The sequence below is a fragment of the Cydia strobilella genome, chromosome Z, assembly GCF_947568885.1.
Source record: "Cydia strobilella chromosome Z, ilCydStro3.1, whole genome shotgun sequence".
In the NCBI taxonomy this organism is placed as follows: domain Eukaryota; kingdom Metazoa; phylum Arthropoda; class Insecta; order Lepidoptera; family Tortricidae; genus Cydia; species Cydia strobilella.
This window is the reverse complement of record NC_086068.1, coordinates 40,026,091-40,052,659: the sequence shown is the minus strand read 5'-3', so window position 1 is coordinate 40,052,659 and position 26,569 is coordinate 40,026,091. Positions and strand designations below refer to the sequence as shown.

Here is a 26,569-nt window from a genome sequence, read left to right as displayed (position 1 = left end):
GTGCCATATGACGCCCCCATTTGAAAACAATTCGTAAGAAATTCTAACAGAGATGATATTTTGAAATCATAAAAATCTACATTACTCTGAGAACCAAATTCCCACCACAACTTAAGGCTCGTTGTATACTGAATTCTAGTCTTCTCTGATATTGATGACAGCATGACCTCTAATGCCGTTTCAGGTACACATTGTCTACGGAACCCTTCCCGGATAAAACACACGCTACCAGGGAAAGATGACGGTGTAGCGGGTGTGTTGATCTGAAAGGAGAAGAAAGAAGATATTCACTAAGTGGAAATATTATAGTTTCTTTGATACATAGAGACATGTAGAATGGGTACCACGGCTGAGATGGCCATTGTGGGACAACCACAATACCTGTTGCCTTGTCTGAAACGATCTTTTTCAAGGTTTTTAAGATCAAGGCAAAGGGAGGGAATGCGTAGAAATACAATTGAGACCAATCAATTGTAAAAGCATCAATGTTATATGCAAAAGGATCTTTTTTCCAGGCTATGTATAGGGCACACTTAGCATTTACGCGAGAAGCGAATAAATCTATTCCCGGTTCCCCAAAACAATGCACGATTCTAGCGAATTCTTGCGAACCTAACTCCCATTCCGTGTCAATATTTAATTTTCTAGATTCGCTATCGGCCTCGATATTAAGGGATGATCGAATATAGGAAGCAAAAATAAAAATGTTCCTTTCCTCACACCAATTCCAAATTTCCCTAGTAATTTTGTTTAAATGTGGATACTGGACGCCACCCATTCTATTTATGTAAGAAACTGCTGTTGTGTTATCCACACGCAAAAGGATAGCACATTCTTTTTTATTATTAGCGAAGGTCATAAGTCCGAAATAGGCTGCCAACAGTTCCAGATAATTTATATGATTGATACGTTCTGTGGCAGTCCAATGTCCGCCAGTTTTGTTAGTACCGCATGCTGCACCCCAGCCTGTTGTTGAGGCATCAGTGTAGATTTCAAGCTCATAGTTTTGATCTCTTATTGGATTAATGGCAACTAAAATGTTATTCTTCCACCAAAGAAGATCATCATGTAAATTGTCTGCGATTTCCATGAATGAATCATAATTTTCATTATTATTGAGTAAAGCTAAATACTTAGCTCTTTCTAGGGACTTTGTGTGAAGCCATCCATATACAATTGCTGGAAACGCCGCAGTAATCGAACCCAAAATACGAGCGAAATCACGAATACGCATTCTGTTTGATTTCAGTAATTTAATTATTTGTTGCAAAATTGTTTGTCTCTTTGTGTCTGGCAATTGTATAGACATTGGTTTAGAATTTAATAAGAAGCCCAAGAATTTGCAAGTAGTTTGGGGTACCAGATTAGACTTTTCGTAGTTGATAACAAAACCTAACCTAGTCAAGCAATTAATAGTAGTTTTTGCGTTTTCTAGGCAATCTATTGCAGAGATTCCTAAACACAGTATATCGTCCAAATAGGTACCTAACTGAGAGTAGACCTTGAGATCTTAAATATGCAGCAACAGGTTGTAAAATCTTTGTAAATATGTATGGTGCAGAACAGATTCCAAAGGGGAGAGAAACAAATTCAAATAAATTGTCTTCTAAATAGAACCGCAAAAACTTTGTATGACTTTCGTGTATAGGAACTAAAAAATATGCTTCCTTAAGATCTATATTAATCATGTGACAACCCGGAAACATTAGCTTAGTAGCTGTTCTCACATCTTCCATTTTGAAGTGTTCTGTATAGATGTACTTATTTAATTTTTTTAAATTCAAAATAAATCTTTTGCTACCATCACTCTTAGGGATTAAAAAAATATCAGATATAAATTGACCTGTTACAGGATTACAACGCCTTATAGCATTTATTTGCATTAAGTGTTGTATTTCATTATACATGTCAGTTAATTCGTTCGACGTAAAAGAACGTCGTGGATAATCAGAAAGGTTTTGAACAGGTTTCACAATGAAAGGGATCTTATAGCCTGATACAGCGGATAGTATAAAATCATCATCCGTAATTAATTTCCATTCATTAAGAAAGTATTTTAAGCGCCCACCATGTACCTGACATTGCGCAGTTAAGTCCGCCGACTGGTTGAGGAGCGCTGCGCAGGAGGTGGTGGTCGGCGTGTTGAAGGTGGATGTGGAGGGTGACGGCGGCTCAGCGGAGGCGGCGGCGGCGGCGGAGCTGCTCGTCTGCGACCTTGGTATTGGTATGCTTGGGCCGACATTGCTGCTCTCGGTCCACCGGGTCGGTGTTGGTATGTGTGGCCTCCCCGCTGATATCGCATTCCTCGGGACGTCGATGGACCTCTGCCATTTAAATTAGAAGTCGTTGATGGTGGTTGAATTAACTGTCCTGTCTTTTTTATACCACGAGAGTCCTTCACCAACTCACCCAATTTTTCTCCAAAAAGAAAGGTGTCTCTTTTTCTGTCTTTGAAAGTCTCCGCAAAGGATTTATCTATTAGTGGCATAATGACTAAGAAGAACGGAAAGAAAAACGGTGTTATTGCATCATGGCGAACATGGACGAACAAATGAATTTATGGCTTATTAAAATGAAGGAAGAATTTCAAAAACAAACGAATATAATAAATGAAACTGTCGAAAAAACTATTGCGTCAACAATAGAAGAAAAATTACTGCCGATTAAACAGGAAACCGAAAAACTGAAGCTTGAGAATAAAATGCTGAAATCGAAAATGAAAAACTTGGAAATAGAATCAAAGCGGAACAATTTGATCATTCACGGCGTAGAAGAAAAAGAAAGAAACAGTACTGAACTGATGGAAATAGTTCTAGTAACCTTAAACAACGTTAATAACAAGTTAAAAAGTGCGGAATGGGACAAGTGGGAAATTAGCCGAGCAGAAAGACTGGGAAAAAAGACCGAAAATAAAATAAGACCGATTAAAATAACACTTACATTAGGATGGCGTAAAATGGAACTTCTGAGAAACAAAAAATATCACCCAAAAAATGTGAAAATAACTGAAGACTTCACAAAGGAAGTTCTCGAAGAAAGAAAGGCCCTTATACCGAAAATGATAGAAGCAAGAGAGTCGGGAAAATATGCCATCATAAGGCATGACAAACTTGTAATTAAGGAAAAAAGGGCGGAACACCAAGACAAAAGAAAAAGAATACCATCTACACCGCCAACCACACCAACAAGAAACTCAAACGGGAACGAAGAGCAAGAAAAAATAATTCAGCTTGCTAAACAACCCAAAATCAACCCAATGCAGTCAAAAAACTAACAACCTACTATAACCGGAAAACAAAAACCTACAATAATACAACATCACCAATTAATCAAACTAAAACAACACTCCCCAAGCCGATTGGTCATCGTGGGGATTGCGACCAATACCCTTCTACAAACAAAATACACATCAAGCCGAAAAAGTGTTTAAATGTGAACAACACCATAAATGCAGAAACATGTAATAAATACAACAACAACAACAACAACAACACTATATTAAGAATAGCGTCATACAATACAAGATCCCTAAGATCAGAAGATAGATTAGAAGAGCTATGTTACGAATTAGACAAGGTCACATGGGATGTCCTTGGTCTTTCGGAGGTTCGAAGACAAGGAGAAGAATGTATCAAACTTCAGAACGGGCATACCCTGTACTACCGAGGGGATGACAATGTCAGTCACGAACATGGAGTTGGTCTCCTGATACATAGAAGACTCAGTGATAACATCAAATGTATTGCATCAGTGTCAGATAGGATAATATATGCTATACTTCAGATTACCAAGAAGCTTACACTTAAAGTGATACAAGTATATGCACCAACTAGTACCGCATCAGACCTCGAGGTGGAAAAATTCTATGAAGACATCAGTGCTTGCATTCGGGAAAACAAGAGCACATACACAGCAGTAACTGGGGACTTCAATGCAAAAATAGGTGCTGAAAGAGACGACACAGAAACTTTTATTGGCAGATTCGGCTTCGGATCTAGAAACTCCCGCGGAGACATGCTGGTTAACTTTATAGAACAAGAAAAACTGTTTCATATGAGTTCATTTTTCGAAAAGAGACCTGCTAGGAAATGGACTTGGATATCTCCGGGAGGAAAATATAAAAACGAAATTGACTACATCTTCTGTAGCCATAAAAGTATTGTGCAAGATGTCAACGTCCTAAACAGCTTCTACACAGGAAGTGACCACCGTATACTCCGAGCTACTATATGCATCAATAAACGCTTGCAAAGGTATGCCTCCATAAGGGCAAAGAACAGAAAAGTCAATACAGTCCAACTCAACATGTGCAAAGATCAGTATCAACAACGGCTGACTCAAGAGCTAAGTCATTTAGACGATGACTGTGACCACGAAACAATTATTCACACCATACAAAATACTCTGTACAGGATTGCGCGAGACTTAACATCTAGACCAGCAAAAGTAAATCACCAAATGTTTAGTACCGAGACCCGAGACCTGCTAGAAGAAAGGAGAACTCTACTAAACGAAGGCAAAGGGGGAACAGACTACTTTAAAAATCTTTGCACTAGAACTAGAAAGCAAGTTGAAGCAGATATTGAAGCATATCGGGAAAAAGCTGTTAAGCATATAATAGACAAATATCAGGGTCCTAAGGTATTTCGTAGAGCTTTAAAACCAGGAACGCAGCAAATCACTAAACTCATAGATGAAAATAACCAACTTGGAATAGAGCTAGAGCAAATACTCGAAATAACACATAAATACTACTCAAAGTTATATACATCCCAAAACCCCAAACCAAGAGGAGTGGTGAAACGCAAAATTATGAACGTTGGCTCTGAAGATGTTCCGGAAATAACAACAAGCGAAATCGAACATGCTCTCAGTAAAATGAAAAATGGCAAATCACCCGGCAGTGATAACATTATTATTGAGATGGTAAAGGATGGAGGAGATAGAGTGACTGAACTACTTAAAACGGCCTTCAACAAATGCTTGGAGGAACAAACTATACCAGAGATCTGGAACTGTGCCACAGTCATCTTACTTCATAAGAAAGGAAATAAAGCAGATTTAAACAACTATCGCCCCATCAGTCTGCTCTCACACCTGTATAAACTCTTTACCAAGATCATTACTCTACGCCTTACCAAAAAACTTGACTCATATCAGCCAATGGAGCAAGCCGGATTTAAAAGTGGTAGCAGCACATTGGATCATATATTGTCAATGAGAATCATTATAGAAAAGACGACTGAATATCAAATGCCTTTGTGGTTAGCATTTATAGATTATAAAAAAGCATTTGACAGTGTTGAAACATGGTCGGTCATAGAATCACTACAAAATGCACGCATAGATCACCGATATACTGCTCTAATCGAAAATATGTACAAAAGAGCCACCCTAAAAGTGAACCTACCCCCGCTGACCGAGCCAGTTCGGATTGAGAAGGGCGTACGACAAGGTGATACGCTTTCACCAAAACTGTTTACTCTGGTCCTAGAGGACATCTTAAAAAGCCTGAACTGGGAAAAGCGTGGATTGAGTATATGGGGTAGTCGCTTGAATAATTTACGGTTTGCTGATGATATTGTCTTGCTGGCAAGCGACCCCGCTGAACTTCAAAGCATGATCCAAGAACTCAGCGATGCTTCCATACGGTGTGGCCTGGAAATGAATCTAGACAAGACAAAAGTTATGACCAACACAGATGTCAAGGCGAATATCACAGTTAACCATACCGCCATCGAAACTGTCGATAAATACGTGTATTTGGGACAAGAGATAGTGACTGGAAAAAAGAACCAAACCAATGAGATCAACAGACGCGTACGACTAGCCTGGGCAGCCTATTCCAATCTCGAGTTTGCCTTCAAAATGAACCTTAAGGCCGAACAAAAAGCACGCATATTTGACCAATGTATCCTGCCTGTTCTCACTTATGGAGCTGAAACCTGGGTTTTCACCAAAGACATACTACGTAAATTGAGCGTTGCTCAGCGGGCGTTAGAGAGAAAATTGGTGGGGATCACATTGAGAGACCGTAAAACAAATGAATGGCTGAGACAACAGAGCAAAGTCAATGATGTTATAAAACGCGTAGCCAATTTGAAGTGGGAATGGGCTGGTCATATAGCACGGAAGACCGATTCGTGGAGCAAACGACTACTCGAGTGGCGACCATGGGGGGAAGAGCGTCCTCAAAGTAGACCCCAGATGCGCTGGGACGACGACATTAAGAAGACTGTGGGGAAACAGTGGCTCCAAGTCGCACAGAACCGCGACGAATGGCGCAAAATGAAGGAGGCCTACACCCAAAGGGTAGAAAAAGGCTAAAGAGAGAGAGAGAGAGGCATAATGACTGAGCGGCGGGTATCAGTTTCAACATAATGGGAATCAGCTAACATAATGCCCGCATCATTGAGTGTCCGAATAATATCTGGGATATCCGGAGTTCGTTTCAAAAGGCCAGTTAGCGCCTTGCCTAGCGCTGAAAGCGCTTTGCCAAGCTGGTCCTGCTTCGTGAGCAGCCTTTTGTCTCTCAGCTTGCATGCTTCGGCCAGCATGGCTCCAATTTCCGGGTTTAGAGACGGGCTTTTTGCTAGAGGAACGTTTTTGGGAAATGGATATTTTTTCAAAAGTTCTTCTTTCTTTTCTTTTTTAAGTCCTTCCAACAAAATTTTTTGGAATCTTGCCGCTACGTCAACCTGCAAGTCATCACCGAACTCAATGGGATCCGCTTCTACAATCCCCAGTTCTTGTAAAAGACTAGGGTCAAAGTCACCTTCTGTGACGTTCTCCTTTATCTCCTTGTCTTGGCCATTTGCCGTGTAGCCCGGGCTGGTGCATGTGGTATCAGTAATCTCACTAGCATCATCAAATTCGATATGCCCGTACGAGTAATCGTCGTATTCAACATCACGCATTTGATGTTCTTCGGTGTTGTCGACATCTGTTATATTCTCAGATTCATTTGGTGTCTGGTCATATAAAGCCTCATTGTGCTCGGTATGTTCTGAAATCCGAGCGAAAAAATAAATAAGTACCTATATAGAGAATCCCTTAATTTTAAATAGGTACTTGCATCGCCCAATGAATGCAATGGACTTTATTCGAAGAACATCACAAATATAAATAGCGTATTTCCAATGAATGCAATGGAAATACTTAATTTTAACAAAACACATAGGTACCGATGAATGCAACGGTTTTTTGAAAAAAAAATTAAGAAATGTCATCCGAAGAATACAACGGACGTAAATGGCGTATTTCCGATGAATGCAACGAAAATACTTAGGTACTTGTTTTTCATGAAATACTTGCCCGATGAATGCAACGGGTTCCAGAAATAACAAATATCACCCTTATAAAAAACGCATTTCCGGTGAATGCACCGAAAATACTTTACTATGGAAAAAACAAATCACCTTCGTTTTGCACATCCTGCTGATTTGGAGCTATATTTTCAGACTTTTCAGCGCGCCGCTTACGTTTGGCTTCAAGTTTTTGTTCATACATTTTCAATTTCCTCGTCCATCTCTCTTCTTGAGACTCTCCATGCGGTCGCTTCGACATAATTTATTTATTTCAGTAGAAAATTGCACTTGTGCGAACCGACCGAGCGCCGCGCGCGCACGGACAAGAATGAAGTTGACAGTTGGATTGACTACTGCGCCGGGTGGGATAGGAGAGGGAGAAATGAATGTGTTTTTTCTCTCTCTCTACGCTAAAACTTGTGCGATTAGGTTTGCGCGTAGCATAGGCTACTACATAGTAAAGGATTAAATCTCGAAGGACGAAGACAGGATAATCCTACTTTGACACTCTCTAGGTGTAGGGATTCAGTCATGACTCATGTGCTGTAGTTGCGTACATGTTTCTGCTATCAGCACTAGGTCATCCGCAAATCTCAAGTGATTTAGATAAGTACCTTGCATATATATTCCTAGTTTGCTCCATTTTAACTTGCTGAAGATGGCTTCTAGGATGGCGATGAATATCTTAGGAGACAGTGGGTCGCCTTGCCTTACTCCTCTTTCTATGGGGAAGCTTTGGCCGAGTGACTCTAGCTTGATTCTTCCTGAGTTTCTTCTGTATATACTTTTGATGGCCTCTATGTATGCAGCATCCACTCCTTGTTCTTTCAAGCTTTCCCATATACTTTCGGTAATCTATGAAAGCGAGATACAGGGGTCTTCTCTGCTCTTGATATTTTTCTATTATTAATTCAAGTGTGTGGATGTGGTCTATGGTCGAGTATCCTTTCCTAAAACCTGCTTGCTGTACCGGTTGTTTGGCTTCTAGTACTGTACTTATTCTTGAGTTAATTAATGATGAAAACAGCTTGTACAGGCTCGGTAGCAGGCTTATGGGTCGATAGTTGTTGATATCCTTTGGGTCTCCTTTTTTATAAATTAGTATAACTAGAGACCCGTTGCGGCGTCAACACGCCGCTAGAGTATGGTTCTAAAAGTATGGTTGCCTGTCCACTGGAGCGGAGCGGTAATCGAGGAAAAAATCCAGCAATAGAATTTCATTAAAATTTCAGAGCGGAGATTTTTCCTCGCTCATCGCTCCGCCACCTCGCTCCGCTCCTGTGGACAGGCAGCCTAAGACTGAACGCTTAATGAAATCAGGAAATGTGACGTCTTCAGATGAATCACTGGCTGTCACTACCTATTTGATGCTGACTATACCCACAGAATATGAAATCTTATACATAATTATCCATACTATATACTATAGAACTATATTACTATATTATTACTAACGAAATAGTGTGATATTGACGTTTTTAATAGTAACATCACAACTATAAGACGGATTCTGGCAAACAAATTACCTAAGTGAGCGAGTCGTATGCGATAGCATACTCATAATAATACTATTGTATCGATTGATGTATTTTATTAATAAGTTTTGTTTTTCTTAGCTCAGTATATTAAGAGTATTGAATTGTGGATATTTAATAAGTAGGTATTCACATTTTGAAATTAGTATTAGTTGAATACGTTGTAAAATTTTTTTAGTGCTAACCACCAATTATGTGTTAACTTGTTGCTATTGGTGGGAACCTATAATTGGCTTTTTGTTATTTACTTATATAACTATTGTATAATTGATAGCTGTTGGTTCTCCGAAAATAAATTAAATTAAATTAAATTAAAATTAAATTAAATATATTTTACTATATCCATACTAATATTATAAATGCGAAAGTCTGTCTGTCTGTCTGTCTGTCTTTATCCACGAAATCATCCCTTAAGGGTGTAAAAAATGGGGTGGAAATATATAGTGTGGACCAACTTGGGGGTAAAAAAAGGATGGATTAAAAAGCAGATAAGAATTAAGGTACCCAAATTACAAATTCCACACGCAGACGAAGTCGCGGGCAAAAGCTAGTAATATTATATGCGATATATATATGTAATGCGAAAGTCTGTCTGTCTGTCTGTGTGTTACCTCTTCACGCTTAAACCGCTAAACCGATTTAGTTGAAATTTGGTATACAGATAGTTTGAGTCCCGGGGAAGGACATAGGATACATTTTATACCAGAAGTCACCCCTCAAGGGGGTGGAAATTTGTATGGGGAATCAATAACCGATCAACCGATTTAGATGAAACTTGGTATGGGGATGGTTTGAGCTGTGGGAAATGATATAAAATAACATCCCCGAAATCATCCCTTAAGGGTGTAAAAAATGGGGTGGAAATGTATAGTGTGGACCAATTTGGGGGTGAAAAAAGGATGGATTAAAAAGCAGATTTGTTTAAGAATTAAGATACCCAAATTACTAATTCCACGCAGACGAAGTCGCGGGCAAAAGCTAGTTTCTTATAAAATGGCGACACGTTTGTATAATTTTAGCGTATTATATTTCGGTCGCGTAGCACCTACCAGCATGTTTTGTGATCGTTAGTTTTGATGCAAAAAAGACATAATTATTGTCTATCTTTTCGCATCTTTCTAAACTAAAAATCATGATACGCGACCGCGATATGATACGGTAAATCAAGATTTCGTGGATAGGATGCCTTCTTGTCATTTGGCTCTCATGCCTAAAATTTCATAGGGCTAGAGTATAATTCATATTTAATTCTCTTTTTCCTATTATTCATGAGACTGAAGTTTACAAACATTCCGTGACATTCCGTGTCTGGGCTATACCGCGAAAATCGAAGTTCAAATTGCGGGCATCTTTCTCTGTCACTCTAATTACACCTTCATTGGAGTAAAAGAGAAAGATCCCCGCAATTTGGGAATTTCGGTTTTCGCGGTAGACCCTCTGACCTAATAATAGACATAGTATATACACGTAGTTATAGACATGAAACCGAGCGACCAGGGGTAAGAGAAAGACATATTCATGAGAAAGACAGTTTCATGTATGGCAGCATAATCCTTTTTAAGGGTAATAACGGGACCCTATTACTAAGACTCCGCTGTCCGTCTGTCTGTCACCAGGCTGTATCTCATGAACCGTGATAGCTAGACAGTTGAAATTTTCACAGATGATGTATTTATGTTGCCGCTATAACAACAAATACTAAAAAGTACGGAACCCTCGGTGGGCGAGTCCGACTCGCACTTGGCCGGTTTTTTCTCTTTCACTCTTATAAATTTCGGTATTTCGCCATCGCCTCCATTTCATTTGGCATTTTTTCATGGTCGGGTTATGCCATCATAGCAAACCCGACCATGAAAAAATGCCCGGTCGGTGATAAAGATAAAGCATGGCACTATTTTCTCTTTCCTCTTATAGGAATCGCAATAAGACTATCTTTCTCTATCAAAGAGCCCTCAGGCCCTTGAACATAATTTAGTTTTTTTCCCCTCACTAGCTCGGAAAGCCGTCTTTTATCCTTTAAAACAAGCGGGGAAAAACGCATTTTATCCACTAGTGGGGAAAGTAATTTGACCTTGGATGGAGCTTGTTTAAGTAGCTTGACAGATAACAAAACGTAAAACGCTCATAATAATGGTTCGTTCGATATTAATTATCATAAAATAAATGGTTTGAGAATCTAATAAAAATACCAAATTTAGCTTTATTTAATAATTTTAAGTCATAAACCTTAAAATTCCATAAGAAACGTTAGATTTTTTATAATGATGTTAAATATAATTCTGAACGCACAAGTTGAGTCGATGCAATTTCAAAACGCATCGTTGACATTTCATACGTCAGAACAGAAATGTCAACATTGTCAACAAAATTTTTACTGTTCTCCTCACCGACTCACGTAAAAATCAGAATTTCAAGTGTTTTTTGTTATAATATCGTAAAAAAATTAGTGATTCCAGTGATGAAGATGATTTAACGCCTGTGGATGTTGCACTTTCCTCGCTATAGTGAGGGGAAAAGTTTTGTGTTACACACGGGTGCAAATGTATTTTACTTCTCGTGTGTTGAAACACTCGCGGGTAAAATACAACTTTGCACCCTTGTATAACAAATAACTATTTTTAATTTACTTTTTTGAAAGTATTTACAACGACTGGACCGCGACCTTGGTACCGTCAAAATATCACTTTCTCGCTCTCTGCGTACGGCAGCCCACCTTAAGCTCCTAACACATTACCGCACCGCACTGGTCATTGTGCGATGCACCTAGAAGTAAGAGCGAGAAAGAGATATTGCTTTCTCGCTCTTACTTATGGGTGCGTCACACAATGACCTTGGTGCGGTGCGGTAATGTGTTAGCCGCTTTATAGCCGTATTTAACAGACTATCTTAAAAGCCGTTAGAGATTACCACACCTCACCGCGACCTTGGTGCGATGCGGCGCACGTATCGATAGTGCGCAAGGTGGTCACCGTACGTACGTTAAGGACGCAGCTATAAGTTAGAGCGAGAAAGAAATATTATAGCCGTATTTAACAGACTATCGTAGTCACCGTACGTACGTTAAGGACGCAGCTATAAGTTAGAGCGAGAAAGAAATATTATAGCCGTATATAACAGACTATCGTAAAAGCCGTTAGAGACTACCACAACTCACCGCAGCCTTGGTGCGGTGCGGCGCACGTATCGATAGTGTGCAAGGTTGTCACTGTACATACGTTAAGGACGCAGCTATAAGTTAGAGCGAGAAAGAGATATTTTGACCGCAGCTATAAGTTAGAGCGAGAAAGAGATATTTTGACCGCACCAATACGGCTTTTCGAGATATTCTCTTTCTCGCTCTCACTTATGGGTGTGGCGCACCAAGATCGCGGTGCGGTGCGGTAGTCTGTTACGGCTTTTACACACGATCGCACATACGCCGCACTGCACCAAGGGCGCGGACCGATGCGGAAAATGGGGTTGGCCGGTCGAAATAATTAACAGAGGGCGCCAGCATAGCTTGCCCTGTCAATCCCTAGAATTGTGTCAAATTTTTGTTTTTTTAATGCCCTGGATGCCAGCCCTTTAAGCCAAATCTTATAGAAAAAGGGCCAAGCTATGATGGCGCCATCTCTGCAAACCTTCAACAGTTGCCAACCCCATTGGCTGACCGTTTACCTTAAAGATCCGACATCATTTAACATCCTCATAAGAACAAACCTCGCCGTACGTGCTTTTTGAAGTAAATATAGATGCTTTTCCCCACCGATTTGTATGGTTTATGGTGGGCTGGTGGGCTCCAAATTCTGTCCCTCACGGGCACACGCGGTACGCTACTTCTATAGGATCCTACCTTCTATGGGCCAAAGCAACAATAAAACAAACATGTGTCATTTTGATGAGTACGATGTGGATGACACATGTCTGACATGTTGTCAAACACAATAATAAAATTTTATGGTGTTTTAATATAATTTTTAGTGTGGTGTATGCATGTTACAGTCTCAAAACAAATATTTGAATGGATTGGATACCTTACATACATTGGATATAGGTTTGAGTTCAATTCAATCTCGTCAGAAAAAGGTCACACATGGTACATTTTTTCAAATTAACTTTTTAGTACTTTTTCGGGAAAAAATCAAAAAACTAAGAGCTTATTGCAAATCTGTAGCATGAGACGAATCTAATGACATATCATTTATCAAAATCGGACCATAACTGTAGATCTGATGGGATGAACAAAAATCGGCCTCGCGTAATATATATGTCGGATCTGGGGCTGGGGTGTCGTCGTCAGTAGGTTCGTGCATGGTTGTAATCACGAAATAAGATGCTATACGTGAAGTTCAAATGTGTATTTTCAAATCACAATCACAATAAAGGTACGATTACTTCGGTACAAATCAACTTAAATTAATTTAAGTTGGAAACGTGGTGTGTTCGTCGCAGAACTAGCTTAACGACCGTCACGATTGAAGGCACGATCCAGAATGGCCATCCTTCCTTTCCGCACCGGCTTTTATAGTCCGATCACCACCTGACACCTGACACCTGACCTGTCACTTTGTTTACCTTGAAGTTAGCCAACCAACTGTTACTAGTTCTGCGTCGACCGCACCCAAGCAAAATGCTTGACGTTTCCGAGAACTGCCAATAGATGGCGTTACAAGTTGCAAAATCAGTAAACGATGGCGCCGACGTAACCCGTCGTCACCCTGCGACATATATATCCCACCAAAAACATTTCATGTAAAGTGTTGCCAAGACTAGGCGCATAAAGCTTTTACACTCAAAAGCTATCAGATCCCGTAGTAGGTACCAAGACTTTTACTCTGTAAGTCCTAACTTTATTAGCTCTAACTGTATAAAGCCAACATCTTGGTCAAACGTACAGTACGGCTTGGCCGTTTCGTTGCTGTCAAATGGACAAATTGGACAATCCCTTAATGACACTCAGAATTTGAAAGACTTGTGTAACTACTTGGTACAACAAGTCCACCGATTGAGTGTTTATGTGACTGCAACGAAACGGCCAAGCCGTACTGTACGTTTGACCAAGATGTTGGCTTTATACAGTTAGAGCTAATAAAGTTAGGACTTACAGAGTAAAAGTCTTGGTACCTACTACGGGATCTGATAGCTTTTAAGTGTAAAAGCTTTATGCGCCTAGTCTTGGCAACACTTTACATGAAATGTTTTTGGTGGGATCTCATTCATTTTTGTAAAAGTTGATATACCAGCTATAAATGACTTATTCGTTTATAGCTTCTACGATAATACAGGATCATATATAAGCAGGCATAATTCAAAAATATTTTAACATTAGATTTTATAAAAGTTACGTATTGCTAACGCCATCTATGTAGAGCCTATATAAATTATAAGTCAGGAATTTTATGTATTATAAATTGTAAGTTACTAGAAATTTTAAAGCATTATTATCATAATCGGAATTGTTTTAATGACCTAAGCGTTAGTTAAGGTCTCCGATTTAGCTCACTCAACCGATTTTTGTGAATTTTGTGTTCACATGTTTTACGACTAAGTACATATATTTGGAGAATATACAACATCACGGAGTCATTGTAGATCAGCGCCTAAAAAAGTAGCGGTTTCGATATCATTAGGCATTTTTTTCTTTTAGAGACATGTACTTAATGCAGAAATTACATCTATTTAGATATTTAATTCTTAATGGAGAATAAGTAGCTAAATTTCACCTAGAGATCTAGATACCTTGGTGTGGGTACATACCTACGTGCTATCGCAGTGCTGTTGGAAAACCGCGGCTTTGTAGTGCGACGATTCGAGTTTGATCCCCAGACATGAATTTTTTAAAATAAAATTTGAATTTAGCGAGTGCGAAGTGCGAGCTAAGCGTAGGTATTCGTTAAAGTTGGGCAAAAATATTTTCTAGTCTCCGGCTGTTCTTTTGTATAAGTCGTACGTATTACTCAACTTATTTTCGGTAAAATTTGTGAGCAGAATTTATTTAAAAAATATTAAAATAGCTCACTTATCACACGCGAGTCAAGAGGTAAAGAAACCGGTATATAAATGAGCTCTCCGAATATGCATACATATTGTTACGGATCTTACGGTCGCGTTACTCTGGTGTTTCGAGATCTCTACACGCATGCGAGTTTCTAAATCGTTGGGAACTGTTTGATGGTACTGTCATCCGAAAACAAAAAGTCGTATGTGCCTGCAAACTTCCTATTATGATATCCTTCCTTCCTTCATATATTCACCTTTATTTTTTTTTATATAATGAAAATTTTGCCAAATTTAATTTAATTAACAATATTTTGTTACGTGAGACACGAGTCACATGAACGTCGTCAGTCGAGTACGTAATGTACTTTATAAAACAACTGATCATAGTCTGCTCACAAAATACACATATGTTCCAAAATGGCTGTCACATATGGACAGACAGACGGAAGACCGGACGGATAGACGGACTAAACAAAACTGTAAGGATTCCGTTTTTGCCATTTTGGCTACTGAAGGCCGAATGCCCGGAGCGTATGACAGGTACACGCTACCCGCAAAGTCTCCAAGTATCTTCATGGCGGACGGTTTGGCCGAAGTAAGAAGTTAAATTTTGTAACCACAGTAAATTCACTGCCATCTATCGACACACTTTAAAACTAAAAATGTAGATTTATGAAAGTACGATAAAATGTATTTAAATATAGATAAATTATTTTTTTTTACTTGCATTAATTATTTTTGTATGATTTTGACCCATTTCTTTCACTGATATGCGTTAAAATAGTTAAATAACAAACGAAACTGTCAACGCCCTCTATACGAGAGTAGGCCAAAGGTAGTGGCGTCATCTGATCGAGAATCAAATTTTCGTGATTTTCGAGGCACCGTTTTTTCCTTGGACCGTATCCATCTATTACGGAGTTATATTATATTATCTATCTTTGCAAATACCTACTTACCTAATCTATAGGTAGGTAGATAGATGAGCTGGCGGCTTCCTCGTACAACGTATCAGCATTGCGATACAGCGAGGAAATGCCGCCAGCATCCTTGGTACAATGCCTCAAGGGCCTATTTTAGATAGCTAGTTATTAATTTCGTTTACGTAGTACTATATCTTGTATGTAAATAAGGAGTTATTTAATTCTATGATATAATAATTAAACTAATTAAGGTGACATCTACCGAAACTCTTCTGTACTTGCAGAAGTACTCTAAGCTTAGTTTAGCTATGTCATTATATGTAATAGTTCATAACCAATCCGTAGTGTCATAGTGTGGCACTGCACTTAGCTATATAAGCTTCTACATGTATGTAGATACGATTACTTTTTCCAACCAGCCTTCTGTTAACATTAAGCCGGGCCGGGGTTTGAACCCGCGACCTCCGCATTGAAAGTCGCACGCTCTTACCGCTAGGCCACCAGCGCTTGTGTGTATGGTTTTGAAAAGTTTACGACAAGAAACAGTGCCAATATAGAGGGCGCTATTTGGCTGGTTTACGAGAACCTGGTTCAAATCTGTACTTCGAAAACTTTTTGTTCTTTTTTATTGTTGTTTTTGTATTAGCATTCCGATCACTGCTACCACACAAAATTTCACGATTCTAGGACTTCAGGAACCAATGTTTTCAGGTTTAGAGGTATTTTTAGGTACCTCCATTTTAAGGGGTTGCAGGGCGAAAGTTACAGATTTCTGGTCACCATATGTGTCTGCATACAGACCCATCCCTATATGCCAAATTTCAGCCTTCTAAGACTTCAGGAAGTAGTCTGTATTTTCTATGACGCGAATTTCATGTGTTTCGGACAGTGAAAATTAAGGTACTATAAAATTTTAAGTATAATAGGTAGCTTAATAAAACTTGGTGTTTTTGATAAGTCTACTGAGTACATGGTATACAAAAAATTACAGCTCTCTAGCATTGTCCAAGACGAAGCTACGAGGGTTCGAAAATACAGCGAAACGTGCCGAGAAAAGATATGCACTGCCTTTTGCCCATTGTCTCGTCTTGGCGGGGGCACGGCCGTGCCCCCAGATATAGATGTTTGATTCAGACCAGTCTGAGGGAGTCTCTGAACTTTGTAGTATTAAGTTGAACAGTATAGCCATTAGCCAACGGGGCTGCCAGGATATTGCTTGCTAATTTTAGTGCCTCATTGGTGATGCTGTCTGATCCTGGGCTCTTTTCTAGCTTTAGCTTCTTTATTACTTCCAAAATTTCAATTTCATCTATTGGTTTAATGTTACCTGTGATAATATTTTTGCTATGGTTGGTATGTATGGTCTTGGCCTCTTTGTCGCTGTACAGATTTTTATAAAATTCTGTTGCAGTATTGATGATATCTGTTCTGTTAATAAGATTTTTGCCCTGGTTTTTCAGTTCCCCTATCCAGGATTTGTAGACTCTTAGTTCCTTGTTGGCCTTTTTTGTGCTGCCGGAATGTAGTAGATGTTTTAAAGTAGTTTCTTGTCTGTATTTTTTATAGTCAATACGTATATACATATTTATTAACTAACTTATATAGTGCCGAGAGTTCGTTTTTCATGGCCCTTGTTTTGTTTTTGGTTTTTTGTAATTCCATTCTTCTGTTTAAGTTGCGCTGTGCGTTCTATACGGCTACCATGAGTTCCATAAATGACAGTCGAAAGTGAGAAAGTTAAGGAAAATGTATGGAGTAATTGTACAGTGCCTCTACCGATCACGTAAAAAACTAAAAAAATCAACTGGCACCATGAGTCACAAACGTTTTAACGTGAGTTTTCGATACATGCCTAACTTCACACCTAAAACGTTCTCTTTCTAACTTTATAACGAAAACTGAGCCAGAATTATTCATTATTCTGAGGTTAAACCAAATTGGCAGTAAATAAGAACAAAAAAACTATACTTATCATTTTCTTTTGGGTGCTAGTACCAGTGAAAAACAAAGATAGTATGATTCTCTCTGTCTATGTTTGAAATGAGCATGAATCTAGATTCATGTTTGACAAACTTTAGCAATTTTATTTGGTATGAAGTTAGCTGCATAGTTCGTACGAGCGCGTGTTTCAACTTGAAGTATATTATTATTTAGCCGATGTGGCCTTGTTCAGTTACGTGTTTGTACTTACAATTTGTCCTCTAATTTGTTTGTAAAACTTATGAAAGTGGCTACATTAACTATGGATGAAGTCGTTTCTTGTGAAGGGAAGGGATGTGTCCACGTATTACTCAACGAAGGCAAGGTAAAATCGTTAAACTTTGTAGAAAAACGGGATATCATTTCCGCGCCAAAATCAACACACGACTTTTGTATTCTCAGATAAGTCAGTCGCATAAGAGAAAATTCTGTACGGCCGTTTACAAAACACAAGGGATTGGGGTTTTACTTCAATTAAGGCATAAATAATTAGTGTGACAGAGAAAAATACCTGCAACTTGCAAACTTCGGTGTTCGCGGTAGGCCCTGATATGTTTGTAAAATTCTATCTAGTAGTAGTATGAGTATGCCCTGTGCGCTGTGATTAGCTCGCCTCGATACGCTAGGAAATTCATTTGAGTACAAAGAGTGAAGATTGGACAGTTTTTACGAAAACATAATCTTTCGGCTTGCCTTACTCCAAAACTCTAGGCACGCCACTGATGATTTAGCCCAGAATTTTGAATTCAGAGAATTATAAACATTATATGATAGCTTAAATAATATTATTAATATTAAATTAACAATAAACACATACATATATACAAGAAAGTAAATTACGTTGACCGCGTAGACGTGAGCAAATATGTCAATGTCAAAACTGGTAGTTTGCGAAGTATGGATGGTATAGAAAGGATCGTAATCTCTAATGGCTGAATTGTTGTAAAAGTGACCGCGTTAAGCTTTAAATAATAGTTCCTAATCTCTCCGGTGGCGCTAGTTAGGCTCTGGGACATGAGTATAACATGAACCATATAAGGCAACAAATAACCCGATCAAATTACGTAGGTTGTTTTTGGTAGTATTTCGGTGTACGGTGGCGCCGCCTAATTACTGTTTTTTGATGGACACTTTTCATACATAGAGATTTGGCTCCTTTATACAGTCTCCATGTTGCGAAGGATTTCGATAGGTAATTTACCGTTTACTCATACGTTTGATATTTAGTTCTTTAGGTGACACCTAGAGGCGCTGTACAATACTCCGATATAATTCTTGCTCTGTTTTTTAGTATACTTAGAAAGGGACAGCATCGTTTGCAGTGGAGTGAAGTTGGGCACATAATACGTAAACCGACGTAAATATGTGACGTACGGCGCGTTTATTCACTTAAAGTAAGTGAAATTTACTCCGGCAACTGATGGTTTTTTTTTATTTTTATTAATATATTATTTAATATAATATTTTATGTTGTTTTGTTTCTTCTGTTTTTATTTAATATTGTTTTAAGCTGTAAGTAATTGCGTTTTTGATTTTGTCATGATAGGACTGCACTGTCATGTTATTCTGGGGGTCAGTCAGGTCTGGTAAGTTCAGCTGTAAGCATTCCAAGAACTTTACTTTCTCATCTTCGTTTCTAAGTTGACTCAATTGGTTGTTTGTAAATTTTGCTCTACATTGTTTTTGCTTGGTAAGTTTTACTGTAGCTCGGAGTGGTCTATGGTCTGAAGAGTAGTTCAAGTTCATTGTACCAATGTCGTTGAACATTTTTGGTTGGTTTGACAGTATATAGTCTATTTCGTTTCTATATTTTCCATCAGGGGATCTCCAAGTCCACCTTCGGGCAGCCTTTTTTTTGAAGCATGTATTTAAAATTGTTAGTTTATGTTCAAGTGCGAAGTTGACTAGTCTCTGCCCCCTATCGTTTCGTTCACCATGTCCATGCTGTTTCATAATTAAGTACTCCTCTGTAGCGGGGATGCCTATTTTTGCATTAAAGTCTCCCATTATTACTATGTGTTTATGTGTCTTTTTTAATGCCAAGTTGATTGTACTGTAGAAGTCTTCTACTTCCTTGTCGTTTGAAGATTGTGTTGGGGCATATACTTGCAAGATAGATATTTTGTATCCTTGTATATTCATGTTTAGTACTGCTACGCGTTCTGATATTCCAAGGAAACTCTCTATGTTGTTTTTTAGGGATTTCTTTACAAGGAAACCCACTCCATATTGGCCAGGGGTGCTTCCTATATAGCATAGTATAGAGTTCTCGTATTCTTCCATATTGTTACCAAGTCTCCTTACTTCAGAAATTCCTATTATGTCGTATTTGATTGACTTTATGGATTCTTCAAGTTCTATTAGCCTTTCGTGTGTCGACAGTGTTCTAACGTTATATGTTATTAACTGAAGTGTGTTAGCATCTTTTATTGTTTTGTTTTTCTCGTTCTGTAATTTTTTTGCACGAGGAGGGTTGTGGTCGTTTTCCCCCTCGGTGACCAGCCGGCTTGGGGGAGGGTTTTTAGAGGTTGTTTTATGTAAAGTTGTGGTTTTTGTTTCTATGTGGTTCCGGGTGTTGGTGTTTTTTATTAGTTTTTTGCATCAGTTGTTGAATTCTTACCCTTTCTACAAAATTCAGAATGTTGGGTTTTAGGATCTCTTTTACCGTTCCCTTGGTTTTGTTCATTTCTGATCTATCTGACGTGTTTATTTTCTTTTGAGATGACGAGTTGGGAGAGTCAGACTCTTCCCTTTTCCTTTTTTCCCTATTTGAATCCGTTGGTTTCTTAACTATGAGTTTATCATATTTTATAAAGGCTATGTTTCCCTTTTCCTTTTCTGCCTTTACACCCAGTTGTAGACTTTTCGTTTTTCGAGCACTTCTTTCGTGTAGTCTTCTTTGACGTATATACCTTCTGGGAGTTTGGCTTTGTTTTTTAATATTAAGTGTTTTTTCCAAGTGGACGTGAGGGTGATAACAACGGGTCGGTTTTTATTGTTTACTTTTTTGCCAATTCTATATACGTTGCTTATTTCTTGGCTGTCTAAGTGTGTGTCTGACTAGATTTTTTTTTATAAAGTCTACCAGCTTTGCTTCGGACTTTCCGATCTCATCAATTCCGAACAAAACTAAGTTGTATTTTCTTTTTTCTCGTTCGAAAAAGCCGAGCTTTTGCTCTAAGTTTGATATTTTCGATTTAAGTTCCGTGTTTTCCTCTGATATCTTCTTAAATCTATCATCTATCGCTGCCATGACGTTACTTGTGACTGCTTCCGTTATGTTGGCAGTTTGTTCGTTTAGCTTCTTTTCGAGGCGTGACCACAGATCTTCCATTAATTTTTCCATTTTGGGTGGTTTGAGATCTATTTCACTGGCAACCCTGCACTGGAAGTCTCTCTGGTTTGTTTTGGCGGGCTTGACAGCTTGCGGTTAGGTTGGTATGAGCGAGATTTCACTTTGAGGTTATATAACATTAATGAATTTATTGCTTTTATCTTTGTAGATATTGCGTTTTGAGCAGTAACACTTTGTAATATTGTTTTGCACTATATAAATCACATTCAATACATACATATACGACCCCTAAAACAATACGCTGCTCTTTTTGGGTATTCGTGTAAAAGGGAAGGGAATGAAACAATCATTTCTTAATAATAAGCACCTTTTAATTAACTGACAAACATTTACAAATAATGTTTCATGGTGCTTAAAAAACTACAAGTGCCCTGTACATATCTAACGGAGTTATAAAGAGATTTTTATTATAGAAACATAAATAATACGTTATTAAGACTAAAATGATTAAATACATTCACTCAATTGTACTCAAACAGTATTCATACAAAAAATCCAGATGTAACATACTCTATAAAATAATTTAAATAATTAACAACTCGAAAATATCTTCTATTCTTCTCTTCAACCGTGCGTCAACTTGTACAACTCCCACTCGAGCGGCAGCGATGTACTCGTACATTACTCAGACATAAGAACCTACATTTTGTAGTCCATGGGCCAGCTAGCCAAATTGCCATCTCAAAATGGTAGCTAAACAAAATGGCCGCCAATCCAAGATGGCGGATATTAAGTTTTACAAAATGAACCATAACTCGAAAAGTATTCGTCCGATTTCATTACAATTTTTTTTAAATAAAATAAAAATGTGTGGTTTAAATTTTGTTTATATATTTTATCGATAAAGTCAACCGTTAATTAGTAATTAAAGATATATTGAAAATTTTCTCTTTTTTTTAAATCATGTTAATACAAAATATCTTGTACATTTCAAAAAAAGTTTTAAACGAGGCAAAATAGTGTATTTAATTATCTTTAATTTGACGTATAACTTGTCATGGGTCTGATGACTAACATACATGGAATCATGAATTTGATTTTACTTCCGTTGAAATTCACCGTTGACTAAATAACTGCGCGCTGGGATTTCGCTGTCAGAAGAAACAGGAGAAGATGAACCTTCTGTCAGTAATTTTCTTACAGCCGTGTTAGTGGTGAAATTGACTCTGTTCATCCGGTAGGTATATCACGTCGTTTAGTAACAGGCTCAAAATTCCTTATTATTGCTGCGTTAAATAACACTGCCCAATATTGTCCGTCTTTTGGGGGTACTATCTCGCCACATATTATTGACATTATACACATATCTGCTGCTTAACATCAATCTCTTCATCCATGTTCTGGTCTCCTCCAAAATGCCAGAGGCAGGAGGTTGAGTACCATTCTTCCAATTTATAAGGGAAAAGGAAGCAAGTATGAGTGCAATAACTATCGCGGTATCAAGCTTTTAAGCCATACTATGAAGCTGTACGAACGAGTGATAGATAGTCGACTAAGAGCAGAATGTTCTGTCTAAGCATCACTATGGCTTCGTACCTGGCCTATCTACCACCGACCCCATGTTCGCTCTGAGCACGATTGCTGAGGAGTACTGCGTCAAAAAACGGCCATTGCACATTGCATTCTTGGACATGGAAAAGGCATTTGATCGAGTCCCAAGGGACACGATCTGGTGGAGCCTTCGCAAGAAGAACGTCGCGGAACAGTATGTCAATGTTATTAGCGTTATTTTAACTAACATGTAGATTATGCTAAAAACGAACAATATGTGGACCTTATGTTGTCTGTAATAAATAAATAAATTCATTCATTCAATTCAATGTCATAACCGACATGTAAAAGGGTGCAAGGTATTACCACTGGGTAAGGGCGGTAGTGGGTGAAACAAAACCTATAGCGGTTACGGAAGGCGTTCATCAAGGCTTAGTACTGAGCCCCTTCCTGTTTAGTGTTCTGCTTGGTTTGGGACTCACTCACCGAGGCAGCGCAAAACTCAGCGAATTGGACTTTTGTTTACGCTGACGATGTGGCTATTTGTACCGAGATCTGTATTGAGTTACAGGAAGCACTCCTGTCATGGAAGCACCAGTTACAGGGCGGTGGCCTAGTGTTGAGTGTTGCAAATATCCAATTCATGTCCCTGAACGAGCCACATCCAAGCGACAATTGCCCAATTTCCATCGATGGGCAACTAGTCACCGTGTTCGATCAGTACAAGTATCTAGGTAGCATGATGCATCATTCTGGGAATGTGAAATGCAATATTCAACACCGAATAGCCGCTGCTTGGCTAAAATAGCGAGAAGTGACTGGTGTTACGTGTGACAGGAGAATGTCCGTCAAACTCAAGGGTCTGGTATACAAAAGTATAATAAGGCCTGTTCTTATGTATGGCTGCGAGACATGGACTACGACCAACGACTCGTGCACACCATCCAAGTTGCCGAGATGAAGATACTGAGGTGGATGTGCGGCGTTACCAGGCTCGACAAAATCCGTAACGAGTACGTACGAGGAAGCCTGGGCGTGCGCGACATCGCCGATAAAATGCAGGAGAGCAGGCTGCGATGCCTGCGATGGTATGGTCACATCACATGATAAGAAGGCCTTCTAATTACGTAGGACATTTGAACTTTACAAACCAGTTCGAAGATCCAGGGGCAGACCCAGAACAAGATGGAAGGATGTAGGACATGAGTGAGTGCAAGTTATCCGAGAACGATTTCGTGGACAGGGCGAAGTGGAGAAGTTTAAGCAGGAAAGCTGACCCCACCACCAAGTAGGATAGATAGCTAGGAAGAGAGAGACAACTTCTATCTGACGCTTTTTGTTCTGTACGCAGTTATTTAGTCAACGGAAGTAAAATCTATTAAAAACATGATTAAAAAAAAGTATTACAAACAAATGAGAAAATTTTCAATATTTCTTTAATTATTTCATTAACGATTGACTTTATCGATTCAATATATAGACCAACATTTCAAGCACACATATAGAGCTATGGTTTAAACTCAATATCCGCCTTCTTGGATTGGAGGCCATTTTGGTTAGCTACTATTTTAAGATGGCAATCATGGTTTTTAACATCATAATAAACCTATCTAACTTTTGGCTGGCCCATGGACTATAGTCCTAAGTTCAACTTACTATTTCCCTGAAACCGTTTTGTCTGAAACTGGGCACCATATCTCGAATGGTGTTTCTAAACACCATAAAGACAGATATTATTAGTGGGTTGTCATGGAAACCCATGAGATTTGTGTCTTGATGAGACAGGTTATGAACATAGGAATATGGGTAAACTACCCGATGATTGGCTCATTAAATTAAGTACTGATATTGGCCCCTATTTTGTAGGAATAACTTCGCTGCTGCCTTAAAATAAGGTTAAAGGGACTGTTCATTGGCATTAGTTAGTTTATCCTTTGAATTGTCTTAACCATCTGTAGGTCTGCCTAATCGCGTGTGATTATGTTCCTATCAAATCACGGCCTAAAGGCAAGTCCAGACGGGATGATCAAATCGGTCGATGTGATCAGAAATGAAATTGGCGTCAATCTCCAATTTAATCACCAAGTTTAGATTTATGGTGATATTTGAACGCTCTAAATAAAAAAAAGTGGCTGTGACATACGGACGGACAGACAGACATGACGAATCCATAAGGGTTCCGTTTTTTGCCATTTGGCTACGGAACCCTAAAAATGCCTCCAAACTAGTGTCACAAATTGGTATTCTTGCGTCGGCATCTCCATTTTATCGGTAATATCAGTCATAATCGGCGGTCGAAATATGCTAGCCAAATTGGCGTTTACATCCACAACACCAACAAGACACATAAGTGATTCCAGGAAAACATACTATCCTCTACAGATATAACGGTGTTCGTTGTAACAAAGTAGATTTGCTAGCGGGTTTGGCGACAATGTATATAGTTACAATGTACATCGGTGCCGGTGGCGGTAGCGGCTGCGGCTGTGGCGGAGCGCGGAGCTTAGAGGTAGGCGCTGGTGTCCTGGTAGTCATCGTCGCTGTCCGAGCCGTCGTCCGTCAGCTGGCGGAGTGCGGCCGCTTCCGCCCCCAGCCCTTCAGGGCTCGACGCATCTGCCTCAACAAACAAACAAACTCCACTTAAGACGAAATAGCCCATGGGCCAGCCAAGATATCGGTATAATTTGGGGGTACCAAATTTCCTTTTCACAGCAGATAGATAGATTTATTATGATGTTAAAAAACCATGATTGCCATCTCAAAATGGTAGCTTAACAAAATGGCCGCCAATCCAAGATGGCGGATATTGAGTTTAAAAAAATCAACCATAACTCGAGAAATATTTATCCGATTTCATTAATTTTTGTTTTAAATCATACCTCTATATGTGTGCTTGAAATGTTGTTTTATATATTGTATCGATAAAGTCAATCGTTCATTAGTAATTATAGAAATATTGTTTTTTTTTTTAATTTTTTGTTAAAAAAATTTTTAAATCTGGTTTTTACAAAATATCTTGAACATTACAAAAAAGTTTTAAATAAGACAAAATAGTGTATTAAATTATCTTTAATTTGACGTATAGTTTGTATGGGTCTGATCACTGAGAACACATGGAAACATGAATTTGATTTTACTTCCGTTGAAATTCACCGTTGACTAAATAACTGCGTACAGAACAAAAAGCTTCAGATAGAAGTAGTAGAGTACAAAAATTATGTTTTTAGTATATTTTAATAATTTTAGCAATAATTCAGTTAGAGTAAGTAGTATGACAGTAATATTAATTTTGATGTTACAGGTAAAAACTAGTATTCGGTTTAAATAGTAATTTCTTCAGTGAAAATGTGTTCGGTTACAAATAAAATACAATAGGTATACAAATAATATTGAATTTTAGTCTACATATTGATAATATATGTAAGTGAGCTTATAAGAAGTTGGGGATGATTCTCAGAATTGGACAGCCCTTCAGGCGCCCCAATACCTATAAACTACTTTTCTATTCCTTTGTTAGGAGTATACTAGAATTTGGTTGTGTTGTTTGGACACCTCAGTACCAAGTCCATATTGATCGCCTGGAAAGGATCCAAAATATTTTTTTAAAATCACTTTGTTACAGGACGGGTAATTACTTCGAACGCACTTCGTCAGCAGCGAAGCATTTTTGTGTTCCTTCCCTCTATAACCGAAGACACTACTTAGATGTAATGTTCTTGTTTAAAATTCTTAAAGGTGTGATAAAATGTCCGAATCTCTTAGAATTAGTCACTTTCAGTTGTCCGCACCAACCCCTACGTTCTAGACCTCTATTTCATATCAGCTTTGCCCGCAAGAATTACGCTCGGCACACATTTTTCAGACGAGTCCCAAATTATTATAATAAGCACCTACATGACATTGATCCTTTTCACACTTCCCTGTCTAGTCTTAGAATGAAACTTAGACATAAGTTGTTTTAATATGTCAAGTATAAATATAAATAAGTAAATGTATAAA

The 26,569-nt window shown here is 38.6% G+C and overlaps 4 protein-coding genes across 5 annotated transcripts in view; 1 reads left to right on the top strand and 3 right to left on the bottom strand.

Moving 5' to 3' along the window:
* The window catches only part of LOC134754883 (choline-phosphate cytidylyltransferase B-like), a 177,098-nt gene that overhangs the window by 51,146 nt on the left and 99,383 nt on the right, over positions 1–26,569 (bottom strand). The window lies entirely within an intron of this gene.
* LOC134754852 (serine/threonine-protein kinase polo) overlaps positions 1–26,569 on the top strand; it is a 466,060-nt gene that overhangs the window by 343,369 nt on the left and 96,122 nt on the right. The gene's annotated exons all lie outside the window — the stretch shown is intronic.
* On the bottom strand, positions 6,324–7,509 carry LOC134753764 (uncharacterized). Its single transcript, XM_063689702.1, has 2 exons — positions 7,419–7,509; positions 6,324–7,006 (listed from the first exon to the last, which is right to left on the bottom strand). Exons 1-2 carry the CDS (start codon positions 7,507–7,509, stop codon positions 6,324–6,326), a joined length of 774 nt encoding a protein of 257 aa, XP_063545772.1.
* The window catches only part of LOC134754886 (choline-phosphate cytidylyltransferase A-like), a 104,391-nt gene continuing 99,190 nt past the window's right edge, over positions 21,369–26,569 (bottom strand). For both annotated transcript variants that reach the window (XM_063691347.1, XM_063691346.1), the window contains exon 9: positions 21,369–25,183. In XM_063691347.1, coding sequence (XP_063547417.1) covers positions 25,130–25,183 — 54 coding nt within the window. In that variant the 3' untranslated portion in view covers positions 21,369–25,129. The remainder of the gene's footprint in view (positions 25,184–26,569) is intronic.

Coding starts and splice junctions, on each gene's coding strand:
- LOC134753764 (XM_063689702.1), bottom strand. CDS start 7,509: ATGTATGAACAAAAACTTGAAGCCAAACGTAAGCGGCGCGCTGAAAAG. Junction 7,007..7,418: donor GCAGGATGTGCAAAACGAAG/GTGATTTGTTTT, acceptor CTCGGATTTCAG/AACATACCGAGCACAATGAG.